We start from the raw sequence: 21,977 nt of genomic DNA, 5'->3' as shown, positions 1-21,977 counted from the left end.
TCTAATCTGTGCTCCAAACCTGATCCATTGAATGTCTCCGTTCTAATCTGTGCTCCAAACCTGATCCATTGAATGTCTCCGTTCTAATCTGTGCTCCAAACCTGATCCATTGAATGTCTCCGTTCTAATCTGTGCTCCAAACCTGATCTATTGAACGTCTCCGTTCTAATCTGTGCTCCAAACCTGATCCATCGAATGTCTCCGTTCCACCTCCCCACCCGGAGTTAGATGGATTCATTAGAATATCATGCACTGGAAAGCAGCGGTGAATCAGGGCTGGGAAATATAATGAAGGTATCTGTTGAAGGAGATGGGGCTTCATGAGCTATTGCTTTATTCTGGAGACAGGGAGCCTGATTCTCATCTACACAAAGTCACTTTGCATCTCTCTGGCAGTGTAAAGGGGCTTTTTAGTAGGTGTGTATTACGTTTTCATTGACTCTCAGGCCCCTTTACACTGCCAAAATGATGCAAAGTGGCTTTAATGTAAATGAGAGTCAGGCCCAGAGGGCTTTCCTGCCAAGGATGGCCTGCCTTTGGAAGTAAGTTTAGGTGACGGTAATGTATGGTGGGATTTTTTGGGTTGTTTTGTTTTTTAGCATTTTATTTCTGTATTGTATCCCTGTCTGAAACAAAACCGTGTTTGCAGCTGTCTAGCACTGAATGACTTATTAAGAGGCCGACCACTGGATGACATTATTGATAAACTTCCGGAAATCTGGGAAACCCTGTTCCGAGTGCAAGATGATATTAAGGTAATACAGCTTCCTGTTAAATTGTCAGCTCTTACAAAAAGTATAATGATCAAATCTGGAGGGAATATCTCATCTGCTGCAAGTTTAGAAAAGTATCTCTGTGAAGAATCAGTTATTAGCTAGGGTCTGGTCCTGAGAACATCTCCAGCTCCCGCTGAAGGTGCTCACCACTGTTCAGGTCCCAGTGAGTAAAATGCTTGGGAAATTCTTCATATGGGTTCCTCATAGTGTTGTGATTCCTTCTGAGACCTTCTCCACTCGGCTTATCCAGAGCATCTTGTGCAGTTCTGGGAGAGCAAGTAGGTTTGAGGGGGCGTATACAGCACACACTGTTTTCTATTCTGCTCAATCTTACAAAGTGCTGAGCACAACACTTTGCCCTGACCCAGCACAACACTTAAGTGAATGCTTAACTTCAAGCGCATGAGTAGTCCAACTGGGCTCGCTCACATGTTAAAGTGAAGCACACGCTTAAGTGTTCTGCAGGCCAGAGTGTTCAGCATCCTACAGGATCAAGCCTTATGTTTCCTAACATCCAGCCCTGCCTGTTCAAGCAGGGCTAAAGCTTCTTTGCATCTGAAATTGGGCTGTGATCGGAGGGGCAGAGGTTAGGCCTTGTTGCTTTCACAAACTCAGCTGGAATTGCATCATTTTCGCTGTGTGTAGTGAAAGGCAAAATAAAACCAGTCCTAAATATGACGTTGGTAAAAACAGTATAACCGAATTCTTCAGCAATGCTTCTGAGTAGAGAATAAAGCATACAGGAGAGATTTTATGCTTCCTTTTGGAAAAGGACAGATCCTCCAACATTAGTGGCATGGAAGAACAAAGCATGGGAACTCCTTTAAATGGAAAAATGACAGCTAGTCGTAAATCAGGATCAAATTGATTTCTTAGCACACGGTTCCCATTTTTTGGAATCTGAACAAAATAAATACACACACATAGTGATAAGAGGTTGACCATACACAAACAGCTCACAGATTATGAATCAGATTTGTCAATACTTGTCTGGAAAGTCCAGGTAGGTTAGTAATGATAAAACAAAAAGTTTAAATAAAATATTAATGGAATTTTAACTTCTTCTGTAGGAGTCTGTACGAAAAGCAGCAGAACTAGCCCTGAAAACGTTAAGTAAGGTAAAATTGAACTTCTTCATTGCAGACTGTGTATGTGGAGGGTGTGTTGTATGTGGTGGTGTATAATAGTTAATTTCCACCTGTCCAAGAATGACCTTTGATTACAAATTACTCTCATGTAAACTACCCTGGTACTAAGGTGCAGGGCTACGTTGTAGCCCAGTGGAGATAAATGTAAGTGTGATCCTGCATCCCGTACACACTGATAACCCCTGTTGAAATCAATGTGACATGTTGGAGGAAAACATCTGAAATCTGCTTCCCTGTGTGCCCTTCTTTTTCTAGAGGGTTAAAGAGCGGTGTTATGTACAGTATACAGCGCGTGCACATGTGCCTAGAAATGGAGCTGACGAGACAGGGTTTAGCTGCCCTTCCTGGGGTTTGAGACTCTCCTAATTTGGGACCTGCTGTTGCGGCCGTTGACCATTTGGGCCAATCTGGCTGAAATAACCTGCACAGCAGCTGTTTCCATTACTAGATCCAATTGTTGAGGGCCAGGGCGATGCCATGCCTGGGTTTGGAAGGCAGCACGGTTCCTGTCTCCACGCCCCCGTTCAGGAGCGAATATCGATCTAGCACTGAGCTGGAATTTGGCTGAGCGTTTAATCCCCCATACAAAAATAATGGTGCTCTAACGGGCAAACCCAGACCTGACATGACCAGGCACAACTGCGTTGACTTCCGTGGGCTGCACCCACGTACACAAAGTCTGAATGTGACCCAGTCTCTTGGCTCTGGTTCCTCCTTAACTTTTCCCATGGCACGCGGGAAGGCGCTGGGTTAAATCTGAGGAAAGATTTAACCGTGTATGACGTCGCCTCTCCTATTTATCCTTAGGTGTGTGTGAAAATGTGCGACCCCGCCAAAGGCGCAGCGGGCCAGAGAACTATAGCGGTGTTGCTGCCCTGCCTGCTGGACAAAGGAATGATGAGCACAGTGACTGAAGTTCGGGCTCTGAGGTTTGTTTTACAGCCTGTACGTTCCCTTGGGATTGGGCGTGTGTTTGTTCCAAGGGGATTTGGTTTATTCACCTGAACTGCAGCGTGTCCGTTAATCACTTGCCGTTTTAATCCCCTCTCCCCATCCCCAGAAAAAACAGCCCTCTCGCCTCCCCCTGCTTTCGTCCAGTTAAAACAGCAGCTCAGAGAATTCTAGTGGTTTCCTAGAGTGCAATTTCTTTAACTAAACAGGGCTGGTGCAATAGTGTAAGGGCACGTCTTCACTACCCGCCAGATCGGCGGGTAGCGATCGATCTATCGGGGATCAATTTATCGCGTCTAGTCTAGACGCGATAAATTTGATCCCCGATCACTCTGCCGTCGACTCCGGAACTCCACCGCAGCGAGAGGTGGAAGCGGAGTCGACGGGGGAGCAGCAGCGGTTGACCCGCCACCTTCCTCACAGCCAGGTAAGTCGACCTAAAATACGCAACTTCAGCTACGCTATTCACGTAGCTGAAGTTGCGTATCTTAGGTCGACACCCCACCCTCCCCACCATAGTGTAGACCTAGCCTAAGTCTCCTATTCAGAGTATCCAGCCTCTCTGCACCTATTGAGTTCCTGGGGGCATCCAAAGGCCCCTCCCCAGCCTGAGGACAGGCGCTACTGAGCCCAGGGCTCAAGTCAAGTCTGGGGACAACAATTGAAAGACTCTGCAGTTGCACAGGTCACATCTCAGCAGGAGTCAATCCAGCCTTCCATCTTTCTGCAGCAAGTAAACTGACCCCCGTGCAGTTTGTAGTATGTGAGACTCTTCTATTGGTCCTCACAAGCTGATGGTGTGTACATGTAAAGTGCTCATGAAAAGGGATTTACCCTTGTGTCTCCTTGGCCAACATTTCTCCACTGCTGCTCCCTCTGCATCGCTCTTTTTCAGCATTCTTTGGGCTGGTTGCGCACGCTACAGAGGTGGCTGCATTTCCGTGGTGCTGAATGCTTGTATTTTAGTTTCTGAATCCCTTTAGGGTCCTTTGAGATGAAAGAATGGCACTTATTGCCGTTGATTATTGTTTTGTAATCCTTCTGCGTGGAATAAATGAAGCAGTAACCAAGGTTCTGAAGTTAGCTAAAAGCTGAAGTGAAGCTGTCTTTTGCAGGAATAATATCCCATTAACATTATTATCCAGCAAGATTAAAAACAACAACAAACCGTAACAAATCTCTCAAGGATTGTTTTCTTCCTTGTGAGAGTTTGAAAATACTTTGTTGCCTTCCTGATTTTCAAGTGACAGTCCATTAGCACACGTCTTGGGCCACTAATTGTTTGAGGGAGGGTATAACACATGAAATGTGTTTGAGAGCAGCAGCCTGTATGGAATGGAGTGATGCGGTTGAACATATTGTTTTAAAGGGTGGGGGTTTCACTTGTGCAGAGATGACTGAAGTTTCTGAGCTGATTTTGCATAGTGTCTCCTAATCTAATAATCTAGCTGCTTCCTGTTTCTGTGTTCAAATGTGTCTAAATAATATTCTCTTTGCAACCCACTGGATATGCTAGGCAATCTGGGCGAGAGGATAAAATAGCCTGAACAATGTTTAAGTATCAGTAGAGACTCTAGGCAAGATTCTGGTCTCAGTTAAGTTGAAAAGACACAGAAAAATTCCATTTGCAGACATACTCCAGATTCGTACGGATGCAGCAGATCTGCATCTGGTGCTGTGTCAGCACAGAGTTACCACGGATGCCAGCTACACTTGGGGAAAGGGCTTTTGTAAATGATTAGAGTTGTAAAGGCTCTGGGATGACATGAGCTTCAATTCTTTTCCAGCATTAACACTCTTGTGAAGATCAGTAAAAGTGCTGGTGTTATGCTGAAGCCTCACGCGCCAAAGCTCATCCCAGCTTTGCTGGAGTCCTTAAGCGTGTTGGAACCCCAGGTTCTCAATTATTTGAGTCTCCGCGCTACGGATCAGGAGAAAGTAAGTGTAACAACCATGGGGTACGTTTTCACAGCCGTTTCACAAGGATTGATAGCGTCAAGGCTCCCACAGACATGAACAAAATAAATCAGCAATTCTGAGCGAGAGGCACCCCAAGGTGTTAAGGGAATTAGCTAATGTATCTACTGAACTGTTATCTGTTATTTTTATATGACACCGAGAACCATGGAGTTACTGGAGGATTTTTTTTAAATGCACTGTGTTCCCCCAATCTTTCATAAAGGGGGGAAAAAAGCAATCTTGACAATAACTGTTAGTAAATCTGACTTCAGCCCTGAGTAAAATTATGGAACAGCCAGAGACCTCTGTAAATATGCAGGCTGCATCTACCCTAACAAACCTGGCACCTGTTTCCTGGAAATGCAACATCTGAAGCACCATTGCTAGTTATAATGTAAACTCCAGTAATCAGATTGGGGGTGTTTTCAGCACTGTCATTAAACCTGGGCTTTCCTAATAGAGAGGGGTACTAGACTGCGGTGATCTCCCAAGGCCCCATTGCTGACATCTGCTTCTTGCCTGTAGTTATCTGAAAATGTGCACTAGTCAGAGTTTGTGGGGAAACACATTGCATTTGATGCTGAGATGTGGCTTTTTCTACTGGCTTCAGATTACATCTGCTTTGTTTGTTCTGTTTCCTTTAGGCTGCAATGGATAGTGCAAGACTTAGTGCTGCTAAATCATCTCCCATGATGGAAACAATTAATATGGTAGGTGTTGGATTTAGGAAAGGTCCTAAAGTAGACATGTGGGAGGGTGGATAATGACCAAAGTGGTAACATGATAGGGAACTTCCCTTCAAACTTTTATCAGACAACCATTCATTTGATTGTCAGAGTTCCTCAGGTATGGGCTCTTGTCCACCTCTTCGTTTAGATTATACCTTCTATCCCTCCCCCAATACCTCACACAGGTAGCTACTGGCCTTCCTTCTCCTTCATAGCAACTGCCGTGCGGCCAGATGGGGAGATCCTCATCTGGTGTCCATTGTCATGGGTCCATTGAGGTCAGTAGAGTTGTGACAATTGGCACCAGCTGAGGAGCTGCCCATGATGTGGTAAAGAGCATAGGAGTGTTTTGTTCTTAAGGGTGACAACTAATGCTCTTCCGTGGGTGACCCAACAATTTCAGGGGGGTGCTGAATGCTAGCATGGAGGGACTCCTCCACTTCTTTAAGAGTGCAAATACTTCTCCTCTGTAGTCTTATCTCCACTTGCCCTAGGATCTGCACTCCTAATTTGTTCCCAGCTTGGGTCCCCAGGAGGCAGTGTGAGGGAATTGCTCCTGGACACTGGCTCAGAGCTCTGTTATTTTTCCCTTTCTCCTGTCCTACCAGTGTTTTTTAGTGCTTTAGACATTTAGATCTGGGCCAGGACAGTACTTCAGTGGGAAACCTTTGGGGAAAATCCAGCTGCTGTTGGAAATGGTGTAGGTTATTCAGTATTCCACACCCGTTTTTCCTGAGTACAGCCTTCCATGGTGCCCAGGCACCCTGCCATGGGATGGCGTTCTGCTGGAGGAGCTGCCTTCTGAGTGAAAAGTACAGCTGTGGCCTCTTCTTCAGTTTGAACTCTATGGCCGTCTTCAGAAGGGATGGGGCTGTGACCGCCACTCTTTACCCAGCCTGTGACATGAAGGCAGACAGGAATATAAACACCGACGCTGTCAGCTGTCCCAGTTGTTCTTAATAAAACCTCCATTGTGTGAGGTGCTGGGGCCATTCCGTGCCATTGTGATTTCGGTGATGTGGTCTCTGAAGCACCTCACTGAGACCCCAGTGCTCCCTGAAGTAGTCAGGCACAGGCCCCACTCCGCTCACAGCGAAGCCATCCGGTGTAAAGGGAATCAAAACCATCTTGTTTTCTGTGCATTCCCTGCTCATGTGGACGCAATTTCACGTGGCTTGGAGAAGCAGACACCCTTGTAAAGGGCAATAGCAAATTACTCACAGTATGTATTGGCCTTGGAGGGCTGTCCTTGAGACATAAGGCCTCCAGTTTATGCACCATGCCTTGGGCTCCACCTAATGGCTCAGTTTTACCCTTGGTGACAATGTTGCCAAACGTCCTAATAATCTGAGGGCTTCTGTATTGTCAGCATAACTTCATGAGCAATATAACTTGGAATGGGAATGCTTCTTTTTTTATTACTGAGTTAAATCTATAGAAACCCTAGGAAGGAAATGGAGAAAAGTGCAATGCTTTTGATAGGATTTCTGGTGTTAGAGACATGATCATTTAAAAAATCATGGTTTTTTAGAAGAGAAATTTCCTTCCATTTGCTATTAACATCGTAGACGATTGAGATTGGAAATAACCTCAGCATTGTCTGGTTCTGATGTGTTAGTGCTGCGGTGTTGAGGTTTCACATGGCTGCTGGGGAATGTTTACATCCCCGCCAAAATTTACACCCACAAATTTATTTACTTGATAGCAGTTTTATTTTATATCTTCTTAAAAATACAAAGGGCCCAAATCAGCACTCTGATGCACCAGCTCTACAATGGGGCAAGCGTTGATTTCAGTGAGGTCGCCCCAGTGTAACTGCGTGATGAATCAGGCTGCTAATCTATATTTGGGGCCTGACCGTGTCCCTTTAAAATGAATGCTACACAATACAATAAGCTCCCAAGTGCAGTGAAGTAAAAGCAAATAGCATCTTTTCTGTTTATGGTACAGGCCTGGCTTCAGTGTCTTCTCCTCAAGATTTACTCTTTCATCCCTTCCCTTTCCATAGTGCTTGCAGTATCTGGATGTGTCTGTCCTGGGTGAGCTGGTTCCTAGGCTGTGTGAGCTGATCAAAAGTGGAATAGGCCTGGGCACTAAGGTACGTGTGCAGCTTTACTAAGATAAGGGGGGGCGCGGAGGGATAGCTCAGTGGTTTGAGCATTGGCCTGCTAAACCCAGGGTTGTGAGTTCAATCTTTGAGGGGGCCATTTAGGGATCGGGGCAAAAATCTGTCTGGGGATTGGTCCTGCTTTGAGCTGAGGGTTGGACTAGATGACCTCCTGAGGTCCCTTCCAACCCTGATATTCTATGAATGGGGGAGGCAAAATACTGCAATGCCAATCTTATTATGGTGCTTTTGACTCTGAAGCAGCAGCTGTAATAGCTGAAAACTGCTCATTTCCGATCAGGATTCCTGTCCGCCCACATGACTTGCTTTTCGACGTGTGTACTAATAACCTCACCTTTGTTGTGCAGCTGGTGGATTCGGTAGAATAAGCTAATAACATCGATTTTTCTCTTGCAACCTTTCAGGGAGGCTGTGCCAGCGTCATTGTGTCACTAACCACTCAGTGTCCCCAGGACTTAACGCCGTACTCAGGTAAGGTTTCCTTTCAGAGAGGGGTTTGGTTTAAGTTGCTTTTAGACTCTCTTCTGAATAGCCTGGTTTCCACTGTCTGCCAGCACAGGGTGCTCTTCGTGTTCTCTGGCCCTCCCTTGGAGCTGCTTCACGCAGAAAAGGGTGGTAGGGATAAGTCCTAAGAGGGGTTGAGGGACTGGCTCAGGAATGGGCCTAGGGCCTCTCCCTGCCACGTCTGAAGCAGACGAGCGATAGCTGTGTTTTAACTGCGGTTGCAAGCACGTTTTCCTTCGCCAGCATGACCAGGGATTAAGGGTATAACAGGGCTGTCCCCCGACACAGCTAGAGCACGTTTCCTCCCTGGAATGGGGCTTCAGCAGGGCTGCCCAACTGTGTGGAAACCTTCTTTAATGCACTGGCCAGCTGTGTCTTTGTTCCGCTGTAGGGACTCGCTCACGCGTATGAGTCTGCTGCTGCCTTCAAGCTGATGGAGCTGCTGCTTCAGCTCAGGCAGTAGTGGCTCATGCTGTTAGACCTGTAAGTCTTGTGTTCAGTCCCTACTGGCAACCTAATCAGGGTCACAGCTACCGCTGGAGCATCCAAGGCTTTATCGCGATTTGGGAGCCTTGGGCAGGTCTCGTCTACGTTACGAGAAGGAAATATAGTTTAATGGGTTGGGGGACAATGGGGCTGAAACCAGATGCCCTTGTAGACCAGCTATGGCTATCCGTGTCACTAGCTGCAAAACAGCAGAATTGTCCTCCTGGCTGCGCTCCAGTGACAGCTGTTCTAACAGGTTTCGGTTTTGCGTGTGTACATGGGGCCAGATGAAGTTTTATCATCCTGTTAAAGGACACTTTCCTGCATAATTAACAAACTAAAGAAAGCGACTGGTGCAGAAACAGAAATGGTGTAATAAAATTCAGGCGCTGTAACCCATAGCAGTCCCAGTCCAAGTTTGCGTTACCAGAATCAATCCTGTCTCTTTTCAAACAGGCAAACTCATGAGTGCTTTACTCAGTGGACTGACTGATCGCAACAGCGTGGTGCAGAAGTCTTTTGCATTTGCTATGGGGCATCTAGTTCGGGTGAGCTGGTGTCTTTTAATTGTGTTTATTATATTGTTTTTTTGGGGAGGGGGATGGTTACGTGTATTTAAATGATTTGAGTCTCTCTCTGACCTTTTTTTAAAGACCTCCCGGGATAGTAGCACTGAGAAACTACTGCAGAAGCTCAACAGCTGGTACATGGAGAAGGAAGGTATGTGGTTTTTGGTGGATTTCAGGCTTGCTGTATGAGGCAGGGAACCAGCTCCTGGGGGGGAAGACGCTGGGGAAGGCGTGTTCTAGTATTTTCATCCCCATTCATGCAGTGCGCTAATGTGTGCATTTACTAGATGAATAACTAATGGAAAACACACAGTGCTACTCCTCTCCTATACACCCATGTGACTCCCTCCCGTGCTCCCACAGTGTGACTCTGGATTCTCACCAGCGAGGGAGAGAAGTCTCTGGCTCCAAATGACCAAACTGTGTCATTGCTTTCTCCCCTTGTCCTTCAGAACCGGTCTATAGGATAGGCTGTGCTTTAACTGTTCATGCCATCGGGCGCTACAGCCCGGACGTGTTGAAGAACCATGCCAAACAGGTCTTGCCTCTGGCATTTCTGGGCATGCACGAGGTCCCAGATGAAGAGAAAGGAGAGAAAGATGATTCTAATCTGTGGACCGAAGTGTGGCAGGAAAATGTACCTGGTAAGTTGAACTGGAGATCGGTAGACGCTTGCTTATTGCTGGGGCTGCTGGGAATCTAGAGGAAACATCATCCACAATGTTTGCGAAAAATTTAACCTTTAATTCTTCTTGGAGTGCTTCCTCACGTCCATTCCATAGTAGGTGTGTGTGCTCGCCACATGCACCGGTGCCGGAAGTTTTTCCCTCAGTGGTATCCATAGTGGACTCACTCTGGCGCCCCCTGGAGTGGCACGCACATGCACATAAAGGGTGCCGCCAGCTCCCCCCACCCTCCATTCCTTCGTGCCTCCAGTGACGGTGCTGGAACGTCTGCTGCTTTGGCTAGCTTTTCACTTTGTTCAGTGTGTCTCACAAACGTTTTTTCCTGTAAAATAGTTGTATATAGTTAATAGTTACCCTTAGTGTTAGTTCTAGTTAGTTGGTTCCAGAGGGGACTCAGCCTAGGGACGGGGCATGCCCCGGTCCCCAGGCTTTCAGCCATGTGATCGTTGTAAGTGGCCTGTGCCCATCAGCGACCCACATGATAGTTGTTTAAGGTGTCTAGGCAAAAGACACATAAGCGACAAGTGTCACATCTCAATCATTTAAACCCCGAACAAAAAAGGAGAGACATCCATCTCAGGGCGCTCCTGAGGGAGTCGGTGCTGACCCTGGCACCAGAGCAGAGGGCCGACTCGGCCCCGAGCACTGCAGCGTCGGTGCGGAGTGCCCCGCTGGCACCTTCTACAAGCCGGCACCAATCCCCCTCCCCGGCTCCAGCCAAGAAGCCCAAGGGGACCGTGAGGGGAAGATCTCTCACTTCCCATAAGGAGAGGGCCGGAGGAGAGCCAAGACCCATGCTGGGCAGCTCAACGCCTCCGTCAGGGAGTCGAGCCCCAGCTCAAGTCGAGCGGTCTAGCCCATCCCGTACCAGGGGCGGCTCCAGGCAGCAAGCGTGTGCCTGGGGCGGCAAGCCGCGGGGAGCGCCCTGCCGGTCCCTGTGAGGGCGGCAGTCAGGCTGCCTTCGGTGGCATGCCTGTGGGAGGTCCGCCAGTCCCACGGATTCAGCGGCAATTCGGCAGCGGGGACGCCGAAGGCGCGGCACCTGCGCACCTCCCGCAGGCATGCCGCCGAAAGCCGCCTGACTGCCGTGCTTGGGGCGGCAAAACACATAGAGCCGCCCCTGCCCCGTACCAGGCCTGCCACACTGGACATTGACGAGGGCCTCCGTCAACTCGAAGTCCCGTCGATACCCGAGGCATTGCAGGCAGCGCAGGAGATCCTGATGCTATCAGTGCCACCCACGCCGGCTCCAGCGATACCCAAGCCCAAGGGTAAACCCGCCTTGGGACCGTTCCGCGTGTCCCCACCTCAGTGGCATCGTCCCCCATCGTGGGGGACGTCCCGCCAGCGCTCACCCGCACGGAGCTGTCATGCCTCAGAAGTAGGGAGACAGGCTCAAAGAACCCCTCTTCCGTCTCCGGACCCTGGGCACTGACGGGGATTCAAGGCGCGGCTCGCTAGTGACCTGGCACAGACCTGTGTTGGCATGCGCCCCGCGGCATGTGCCCCGAGACCGACCCTTCATGTCTCCAATGCCTCGGCACCGATCAGTTGAGCGGGGCGGCCTGAATCCCGGCAGGGCGGCCCAAACCTGCCAGGACTGGGGAGAAGTGCCTCTCTCCCCTCCCCCTCCTCCGGGGGGGAAGTCCTCTCTCTGCGCCAGAGCAACCTCCTGCACCCCATGCCCCTCATCCCTGGCCCCACCCCACCCCACAGCCTGCACCCCCAGCCAGAGCTCTCATGCCCCCCATCCCCACCCTGTGTCCCAGCCCTGAGCCCCTCATCCCCAGCCCCACCCTAGAGCCCACACTCCCAGCTGGAGTGCCCCTTACCCCCCGCATAGGTTGTGAGGTGCTGGATACTATTGCAATGGGGGATATCTACTTTTTTTTTTTTTTTTTTAAATCTCAGCCCAGGATTCAAAAGCTTTATGGAATGAAGTTTGCTCTGTGCAGGTGCTGACGTGGGGAGGGGTATTAAGGCTGATGGCCCAGGGCCTGTGCTAGCCTGATGGAAATTGAAGATCTCATTTGATTTGGGGTCTACTAGGTGGTGCTCATAGTATTAACTCCAGAGAGTGGGTGTTACCCAATAGGAGGGCTCTAGATACCAATTTCAACACCTTTATGTGCTGGGATGAAGGAAGATGCAGCTGTGTAATTTGCCCCTTTGCGAGTGACATGCTAGCTCTTTCTTTGCTGTTTAGTGACCTGGTTTCAAAATTCCCAGCCAGTCAGTAGGTTACTGCTGCAGACCTCTTCCCCAGGACCTGAGGAGCTGCTGCCATCAAATTAGTAAGGGATGTGGGTTTTTTAAGAAAAATAAAATTTCCCTAGAAATTGACGAGAGAAATACCCTAATTCCCACAAGATCAAGGGATGGAAATTGGCTCTTCTGTTCAATTGTGTATTGAAGACCCTCTTAAATCCGCTCTGAAGGATCTAGCAAATAAAACCATTTTGGTGAGGAGGAGCTGGAATGACTTCCAGTTGTTTGGCCGTACGATGAGTCACCTGGAGGTTATTTGGTGACTCAGCTCACAGCCAGAAGAAAAGAATTCTTTTACTGCTTGAGGATCAGCTTTTTGTTCCTTTGATGTCATAAAATTACAGCTTTTCTTTGTGTTTGTTACACAGGCACTTATGGTGGCATTAGATTGTATATGCAGGAGTTGATCGCAATTACCCAGAAGGCTCTGCAGTCCCAGTCTTGGAAGATGAAAGCCCAGGGAGCGGCTGCCATGGCCTCTATTGCCAAACAAACTGGTTCCCTGGTACCGCCCCATCTGGGAATGGTGGTTGATGCATTGTTGCAAGGTCTGTCTGGAAGAACGTGGGCAGGAAAGGTAAAGAAACAATTGGGGCCAGGTGGCTTGAGAGAGGCTCAGGTGTTCAGTCCCTTAGCCCAGAAACGGAACATAGTGAGCCATAAACATTCCCGTTCCTGCAGGGAGTGGGATTCCAAATGTATCTTGCTTTGGTTGATGGTCTCTTCCTGACCTGTGCGTTCCTGATACACAAAGAGGGGCACTGAGGTGTTCTGGCCCGGACATGCGGCTGTTCAATGGCTCAGATACCCAAACTGCTTTGTTCCTATTCGATCTAGAGTGAGTTTTTAAATGACATGTTTTTAAACGACAAGGCATGGAACCACAGTAACTAAAGGTGGTGGAAATGGGGAAACTCTGGCTATGCCCAGTCGGTAATGGAAATAAGTGCACCAAGTAGAATACGTAAGCCTGTGGAGTTTAAAAAAAAAACCAAAAACCTTAATGTAAATGAGAATCTGGTTCTTCAGACTACTTTCTATCCCTCTGGCAGCGCACATTTAGACACGTTGAGGCCCAGCTATGCAGCCAGGACAGTGTGAGTGAGAACCCGGCCGGGTCGTGTTTTTGGAATGTAGGCATCTAGTGAGCTAGTTTACCATGGGAAGAATGAGTGATGGGGGAGGATGAGATTAAAACAGTGCAGTTTACAGTGGAGTGATGGAAAGAATGTGCCCCTTGTAGAGGTGAGTAGCATTTGGATGCTTCTGCAGCATCTGCCTGGGCCACAGAGTTAGGGATACCAGTGACAACTGCAGGAGGAAAGCCCTGTCTCGCGGTGAAGTTGTTCTCATGAACACGTCTCGCTTTTGTTTTAATGCTCACAGGAGGAGCTGCTGAAAGCTATCGCCAGCGTCGTCTCTGCATGCAGGTAACCGTCCCTATAGTGAAGCATTGTTTAATCAAACGGGTTCCCTGTGCCTGTTCATGCGGGCCACTGCCTTTTCCTGTGCTGAGGGAGAATTCATTGCCAGCTGCTCTTTCCAGAGAGGAGTAGGAGGTCATAGGAACTGGATGCCACCCCAATCTCCCCCTGGGACATAGACGCTCTATCTCCTCTCCCTGCTGATCTGAGGCTGGGGGCTGTTGGGCAGAAGCCGGAGTTGGCAGCAGAGCTCCTCAGTGGGTGTAGGGACAGGATGGGAGGCGTGGGATGGTGAAGGTGGTGAATGGATGGGCGAGTGGAGGGATTGAGAAAGAGGATGAGGGACAGAGGAGGAAGTGATGGGAGGGGTTGTGTTGAAAGTTTGTGAGGAGGTAGGGGAAGAACACAGGAAGTGGGGAAAACGTGAGGGAGCAACAGATACTGCAAGACTGAGGAAGAGCTCAGGTACAGAAATGTACTTGCAGGGAAGGAAGGGAGAACGAATGGAGCCACAGAGAGTGAAACGTTGCCCTTTGAATGGAGGGTGCGTGTATGTATGCTGGTTAATGCTGGGAGAAGGAATTCCCTGCCTCTGGTGGAGATTCGCACACTCTGGAGCTAACGGGTTAACTTTTGTTCATAGAGATTTGTTCTCCCGAATAGCATTTTTCCCATTTGCGAATGCCCCAGACTCCACCAAATGACAAGGAACCCCTCCCTCTTCCGAGGAAAACTTCCCAGAGGAGAGTGCCATTAGGATGCACCTCCAAGGGCTGCATCTTCTCCTTGCAAATTACTGGATATTTTGAGGGATGGCCAAAAGATCTTGTCTAGAGCACTTTGAACCGGCCATACCAGGCCTAGAAAAGGGCCCAGTCCGGCTCTGAGCTCTTCACTGGCACCAGTAAGAGTGAGTGTGTGTGTGTGTGATAACCCATTTTATTTAACCTGTATTAAAATAAAAAGGATGGAAAGTCTGAATTGTGGCAGTAATTGTGTGGCATCCTGGGTTCAAGGTGTCGGAGCTTACTTAACTAACAGCCTCGTAGGGGTGTCACTTGTGTTTGACCTTCCATGTGCTTCTGGTGTTTCAGTGTAGAGTTGCAGAAGTCTGTGCCCAATCAGCCCAGCGTCAATGATGTTGTCCAGACTGTCCTGAAAGAGTGTCGCAAAGAGAACCTCAAGTACAAGATGGTAGCACTCCGATGTACGGCAGATGTGCTGAAGGCGACAAAGGAAGACCGTTTCCAGGAGCTGGCGGACATCGTCTTTCCGATGATAAAGAAGGTGACGCATCAGCTTTTTGATTTACTTTTTTTTGAAAACCAGCTGGTGGTGGTAGGCCTGCCTGGGTGAAGTCACGTCCATGGGGCTTTTTCTCCTCAGAGCTGATGCTTTGAAAAGCTCTCCCCATTCAAACTGGTCCAGTACAGGTGTGAACGTCTCCCACTTGTAATCTCACAAGGTTTTTCCCAATCCCCACTTTTTTTGGTTTGTCTAGTCTTAGCCCCTCACCTTTTCAGTGAAGCTAAACCAGAGTTCCGTGTGGTTTCCGGCATGTGGTGCTTCTCCAGAAAGACATTAAAACCCAAGTCCCCAGCTGCTCTGCTGGAAACTAAAGATCCCATGACACTATCTCAAACCACAGGGTTTTCATAGCATTTCTCCTCCAAACCCACCGTTGCGCAGTGTGATGTCTACCGGTTGCAGCCCCCCATCTGAATCTTGAAGAGTGTGACTTTTCAAGTGCTGCACATCTGCAGCTTGGGCTGAAACCAATGGGAACTACAAGTGTGCTGCACCTCTGAAAACTCGGCCCTGTTGTTAAAGCGCTTTGGGGTCCTGCTGGATGAAAGACAGCATAGAAATTAATAACATTTCTGTAGCTTTTCCTGATGGCAACAGAACTTCAGTGAATTGGGGTTCTCTAACTATGTGGTGTGTGTGGATTATATGATGACTAGATACAGGGGCTGGTTGTTAGCAAAGCGTACTGTGGAATAAACAAAGCATAATATCCTGTCTTCCCCCCCCCCCCCCGCCCCATTCCTGGTACCTCTCCAGAATTCTCATGAGAGCGTAGGAGCTGGTTCACCAAAGAATGATGATGACGAGAATGAAAAAGAAAAGGAGCTTCAGATGGAATCTCTGCTCTGTGCCTTTGAGAGTTTGGGCAAGGCCTGGCCTAGGAATCTGGAGACGCAGCGTAAGTTGGATCAGACAAATAATGAGCAAAGCTGGCAGAGTGTGGATCAAAGAGCGTTTGCTTAAAAAAGGGACTCAACCAGAAAGCAGGTTGAGGGATGCGGAGGAATGTCCAGGGCTTTCAAGAGCCATTTGCTTGAGCAGCGGGGTCAGTTGGAGCAATCTGCTGGATACGCCATCCTGGCAGTAATTTACAGTAACTGGGGAAGATGCTGTCTTTTGCACTCCAACAAACGTACACTGCATATCCTGTCTTTCCCCAGGCTCACCCCTGAAGGGTCCTTACAAGTGCACTAAATGCCATGCACCAAGCTGTTTCGAAGGCGAAGAGTGATGTGATGGGACATGTAGGCCAATGTTTTCTAACTGGGGGTGCCTGAAGCAAGACCCCTAAATAAGTGGCCTGGTTTTCCTAGGTGCTGAGCACCCACTGTTTCCACTAATGTCAATAGGAATTTCAGGGGCTCAGCACCTCTGAATGATCAGGCCCCTTTTTATTGAGATGACAGAATGTGGATTTAGTTGCCTGTGATTTGGCCCCCATGTATGAAAGTGTTGCCCCATCAGGATTAACCAGGGTTTCAGGGGCCTGTGTGGGAGGAGGATGTTTTGATCTTCTTGCAGTGACTGAAGCCAGATCTAATTTGGAGCATGAACATAGACAGCGATATTAGTGTGAAGTAGGGAACGTTCACATCTTCCTTCCCCTTATTAATGTAATGACACCCTAATTTGTTGTTTTCAGGCTGCTATTGGCAAGAGCTGTGCAAATTAATGTGTGAGCGTCTGAAACTCAGTACGTGGAAAGTGCAGCTTGGAGTGCTACAGGCCATGAACGCCTATTTTCAAGGGTAATTTTCCTGCTTGTGCTTCACTTTTATTTCCTGCCTTCACTCAGGCATTTCAATCCTTTTCATGAAATTGTGACAAATGCGCTGTTATGTTGGCTGTAATGATTCCTCAGAGTAAGCCAAGCAGATCCGTAGAGTGGCTTGTTTCCTTCGGCACGAGTCTCACACTGCTTTTACATTTGCTAGGTTAATGCTTTTTGAAGAGGCGCACTCAGACCCTGGGGCTTTGACAGAAATCCTGTTGGAAACCTGCTCATCCATCACACACTCTTTAGGTAAATGTATTTTCCCAGCAGGCGGCTGGTGATGAACAGCTCGTGTAAATGCTTGTCTTCTGGGAGCTGGCTGGTGGATATAATTTGAATCTCTCTCTCTCTCTCTCGGGACATGTTCACTGAAGTGTAATCTGTAACGTTAGAGCCCGTAACTTTGAGTTCCCTTTAAGCTCCCTCCCTTGGAATGGCTGCTGACGACTATTGCCCGTGATGCTTTGACCAGAAGTGTTTTACTCTTTTAGAGCAGGAACACCCCTTCCTCTCCAATAGTAAATACCTTGATTTTGGAGGTGGTAGATTGCTGTGTGGGCTCCTGTACTTTCTACATATCCATAACTTCACCTTTTTAAAGTGTCCTCCTTGCAGAAGATGAGTCACGTAGGACTGGAGAACTGAATTTTCCATCATTTTCCCAGTCTCTTCATTCAGACTTTTTATAGCTAGGCCAAGTTCACACCTGAAACAATATCCCATATTTATCTCTGGTGTAGTTCCCTCAAAGTCAGTGGAGTTACACCAGAGACTATTTTGGCCCTGTATATCCATGATCATTGTCTAGGATGGAAAATTTCTTACCCAAGAATCTCCTTTCTGCTGGCAGCATCTCCCATCATTCTAATATGTCTGGGTTGCTCCCCTGCACTCTGCGGTTCCTGGAGGCAGTTCAGAGCTGCAATGCAGCGTGCGCTGGGCATGGCTTCTGTTGCTGCTTGCCATCAGATGAGTCATTTCAAAGCTGTATAAAAACTCATATGCAGTGTTGTTGTAGCCACCTTGGTCCCAGATATTAGAGAGACAAGGTGGGTGAGGTAATATCTTTTATTGGACCAACTTCTGTTGGGAGAGAGACAAACTTTTGAGCTTACACAGTGCTCTTTTTCGGGTCTGGGAAATGTCACAGCTAAATACAAGGCGGAACAGATTATTTAGCATAAGGAGTTAATACATATTTCAAGGGACCATTCGAGGGAAAAGTGGCCCATTAACATAGTTCTCCAGTCGTAAGGGGGCGGGGAGGAAGCTAAGGGGTGGGATAGGTTAGTGGGTTATAGATTGTTGTAATAAGCCATAAATCCACTGTGTCTATTCAGTCTGGGATTTTTCATGTCTAGCAAAGTTACGAAGTTAAGCTTGAAAATCAAGCACTAAAAATCATGGCTTCCACTCTCCTGTCCGTTAGGTCTTAAGGAATAACCATGTCCCTAGCTAGGGAGGTTACTGTGGCACTGGGCTTCAGTGAGAGCATTCTCTGGTTCTTGCAGCTAATAGAACCGGAAGTCGTGATCGCTGATACTTTTAACCTGTGTCAGACTTGTCCCGGATTATGTCTTTGAAGGAGGAGCGCAGGGGACTTGCTGCCTCGGGGGAGGATTTGGAGGGAAGGTATTTGCTTTGAGGCTTATCCTCAGGAGCCTGCTCAGGTTCGATCTGGACTGTGGCCACAACCTTTTTGCACACGGCCTCAAACTTCTCAGGGGAAAAAAAATTGTTGCATTTTTTCCAAGTCTTGCATGGAGTTGGAGTCCGGAAGCTTTCCTTCCTCAGCAGAGGGGGAGGAGTCTGACTCAGAGGAGGTGTCTCTTCTGGAATATTTTGTTCTTTTTTCCTCCCCCTTTTTATTCCTTGTGGACTTTTTTGACTTTTTTGGCGAGCTTTGCTGGAGACGGTGACCAGACGTGGGTTGCTTTGTGCAGAGCCCGGAGAAGCTTCTCCCTGGCAGTGTGCTCCTTCAGGATCCCATGCTTCTTGAGCAGGAGACGGGATCTCATTATCACGGTTCTCTGACTCAAACTGGGGGGGCTGGATATAACCCTGAGGGTGCTCAAGGCCCATTCCCAGATGTACCCCTGGGTTGTCTGGATGAAGTCCTCCTTAGAGCCTGTTCTGCCCTGGGTCTCCTGGTCAGGCTTTTCTGGGTGGAGTCGTGGGGAGGGGTCCCAACATGCCTGTCTGACTCAGAGCCTCACTCCCATGCGGGTGCTAGGGTTGGCTGCCTGGGAGGAGGCTGGGCATAATTCGCCCTCTGCTGATCCTGGGAAGGCTCCGTCACGTGCAGAGCACCATTCGGGTCCAGCCTGGCGTTTGTGCCAGGCCAGTAAGGGGGCAAAGGGGCTCAGCAGGAAGGCGTTGCAGTGGAGGCTCCAGGGCCTGGAGCTGCACAGACCCTCACCCAGGAAGAAGGAAGGAGAAAAGGCTCACTACTGCCTGAAAAGGGCAATAAAGGGACGGGAGTAAATGAACTGTCACTTTGCTGCTGCAGAGGCAGGAGATCTGGCAGCAAGTGGGAGGAGGGGGCATGACCAGCACATGCTTCATCCCAGCTGTGAGGCGCTTCCGGGACCTGCGGGGTGAAGGGGAGCAGCCCCACCCCAGACCTCTCAGGATGGTGGGAGATGATGGGCTGCAAAAAGAAACCAGAGATAAAAGGTGCACCACATACTCTCAAGAGAGGCCATGTTTGTGCCTTCCCAGTCCTGCTATGCTCCGAACACGCCCCTCCTGCACCCAACCCCATGGCCAAGGAAGGAGCCCTAAGGCTGTCGGCAGTGCCTGTGTTGGGGGAATCGTCCCCTGGGCAGATATAGGGCTGTTAGGGCCCCTTTATGCCACTTCCATCCTTTTATGTGGCTTAAAGGGGCCAGTGGGATAAGGATATCACCCCAGGGGCTGAGGACCGTGGAAACTCTTGTGCAAGTTATGGTCACAGGAAAACAACTTGGTCTCTGGTGACTTTGGCTGCATGCTTTGGGTGAAAGCCCATATAACATAACCTAATATCCTATTTGTTTAGAAAATACCTGGATGATTATTTTAAGCATTGCCAAGCCACAGGTTGATTGAAAGGCGATTCCTCTACATAAAGAGTTTTCTCAAGGGCTCCGATGTAGGAATATGACTGTACTGCAATTTCACCAGCTTTGTTAGCCTCCAATTCCTCTTTAACCCATGGAAGGGTTGCATTGTGGGTACTGTACCAGAAGGCTATGCATGGTGCTTTTCTAACATGGTGGGGGAGTCTGTGTATTTGCAGACTCCATACTGCTAATACACCTGACTGTCTGGGGGCGTTTCTGAGCCGGCCATATGATGGACAGAAGTGTTTGGAGCTATAAAAGCTAAAGTACTTTGTGGAAAGAAATGGCTAAAGCTGTATTTGTGCCACTGATGTGTACTCCGCTTTGAAAGTTGGAATGCATTCTTTCTCCATAGAAAATAGGAGCTACACCTCCATCAGAACAGAAGCGTTGTCTGTGATAGAACTGCTGCTTACCAGACTTAAAGGTGAGGTTCTTTGTTTGCTTATCATGCGGAAGAGCCAAGGCTGAGATTCCAGCTCAGTGTGTGGCCCCAAGGCCTGGAAGGGCGGAGAAGGCAATGCCTTCTGTTGCTCTGCATTTACTCTGCTGGGTGATTTAGGAGCAACGTTGACCAGCTGCATGTAGCCCTTCGCACCTGGCAGGACAGCGCAGCACTGACATGGGGTGGAGGCGGGAAAAGTGGGAGGGAGAAATTCTGAGTTAGGCGTGGAGAAGCTGTGGATGAATCTAAGGTCGGGAATACAAGGTCTGCCCCCTTTGGCGTGAGAACCCTTCAGGAGAGTTAGGTGGAGACAGCACATTCCTGGGAGGCAGGATATCGAGGTTCATTCTCCAGCTCTGTCTCAGACTCACGGTGCCAGATTCTGCATTGTGCTCTGGCCCTTCTATGCTGCTCCATGGCTGGCATTGGTGGAAATGCTGCCTGCCCCCTGGAGGGCTGGAGGAGGTTTTGCTGATGCAGGAAGTGCTTCTCTTCTTGTAACACCTGTGCTGAATTTAGCCTCTCCGTTTGGGGTTCCATCCCCTTTAAGGCCTAAACAGGTGTGTTCCTTCAAGTGCCCTACGTGGCTGCAGTTGCTCTTTATTTAGTGAACTTTCTCCTGTGAGCCTTTAGGTTTCTGCTCTAGCTCCGTGTGTCTCCTTTAGTGGAAGAGGGCTCCTTTTTCCTGATGCTCTTCTGGCTGCTCCATGATTCACTTGGCGCAATCATGAAGTGAGAAAGAAATGCCCCCAAACCCCTTTCCCTCATGCTGAGCACTGTGAAGCACATTTAGCCAGGCCTTGATGGGCACAGCTCCTGTGCCAGTCCGTGGGACTTGCATCTGTGTAAGGCAGGCTGAATTTCTCCACATGGTTGATAATCCTGCAGGATCTCCTTCCTGAATAGCGATTTGGATCAAGCGTAGAACTCGAAGCAGTTCCTGTTTCATGATGTCCGGGGGCCTAGTTACTTTGCATCATTCTGGTATTCATTTGAAAATGCAGTTTTGTATCTCTCTTTATCCACACAGAGTCTAAACAATGGGACAGCCTGCCACTGGAAAGTAGAGCGCTCCTCATTGGCTCACTTACTACCATGGTATTGGACAGCAGACCTGAGCTGCAAGAGAAAGCATCTTTATTGAAGAAAACACTTGAAAACCTTGACTAAATTGTAAAACACCAACAGCAAAGTGCCATGTAAAACAAAAACAAGTGCAGTGTGATCCGAAAACCAAGTGGGGAAATGAAGATTAATCTGTAGCATGCATCATTCCTTGGCCAAAATAAAAAATGCCTTAAATTCTGTTCCCCATTAACTGTATTTTTACTGTTTTAAGCAGCTGGTTAGTAAACAACTTTGAAGTTGTGGAAAAAATAGTTGTATCAGTAAATACCTCTAATGATCTGCCCTAAAAGACTTATAGGTGTGTGATCTAAAAGAAGTATTAAGGGCAAGAAGCATCTGATTCTTAAAATAGGCAAAGGATGTAACTTAATTTACCCTAGATCCCAAATGCCCCTGTAAAGAATTGTTGAAGATGGCTGAAAAACCAACAGCTCTGGAAAGTTTAAATGCTTGTTTTCATTTCACTGAACCTTGCATGTGGCGGTTTAATACTTGGTGCCCAAATAGTGATTCTTTAAGTCTCTCCAGGAGATCGGGGGCAACTAATATTTATATTAACGAGGGTTGAAATCCTGCCTCCGTTTAAATCAA

The 21,977-nt window shown here is 48.3% G+C and overlaps 1 protein-coding gene across 3 annotated transcripts in view; it reads left to right on the top strand.

Moving 5' to 3' along the window:
• Positions 1–21,565, top strand: part of LOC113405310 (proteasome adapter and scaffold protein ECM29-like) — an 83,620-nt gene extending 62,055 nt beyond the window's left edge. For all 3 annotated transcript variants that reach the window (XM_026646383.1, XM_026646381.2, XM_026646382.1), the window contains exons 32-49: positions 650–755; positions 1,847–1,894; positions 2,732–2,853; positions 4,663–4,813; positions 5,479–5,544; positions 7,571–7,660; positions 8,095–8,161; positions 9,137–9,228; positions 9,334–9,400; positions 9,702–9,893; positions 12,572–12,780; positions 13,590–13,633; positions 14,722–14,914; positions 15,692–15,833; positions 16,578–16,683; positions 16,870–16,958; positions 20,169–20,240; positions 21,289–21,565. In XM_026646383.1, the coding sequence (XP_026502168.1) occupies positions 650–755; positions 1,847–1,894; positions 2,732–2,853; positions 4,663–4,813; positions 5,479–5,544; positions 7,571–7,660; positions 8,095–8,161; positions 9,137–9,228; positions 9,334–9,400; positions 9,702–9,893; positions 12,572–12,780; positions 13,590–13,633; positions 14,722–14,914; positions 15,692–15,833; positions 16,578–16,683; positions 16,870–16,958; positions 20,169–20,240; positions 21,289–21,428 (1,996 nt within the window). In that variant the 3' untranslated portion in view covers positions 21,429–21,565. The remainder of the gene's footprint in view (positions 1–649; positions 756–1,846; positions 1,895–2,731; positions 2,854–4,662; positions 4,814–5,478; positions 5,545–7,570; positions 7,661–8,094; positions 8,162–9,136; positions 9,229–9,333; positions 9,401–9,701; positions 9,894–12,571; positions 12,781–13,589; positions 13,634–14,721; positions 14,915–15,691; positions 15,834–16,577; positions 16,684–16,869; positions 16,959–20,168; positions 20,241–21,288) is intronic.
• Positions 21,566–21,977: the final 412 nt, after the last annotated feature.

This window comes from Terrapene carolina, unplaced genomic scaffold (assembly GCF_002925995.2).
Source record: "Terrapene carolina triunguis isolate 2854851 unplaced genomic scaffold, T_m_triunguis-2.0 Scaffold35022, whole genome shotgun sequence".
Classification (NCBI taxonomy): domain Eukaryota; kingdom Metazoa; phylum Chordata; order Testudines; family Emydidae; genus Terrapene; species Terrapene triunguis.
This window is presented reverse-complemented; position numbering and strand designations above follow the sequence as displayed.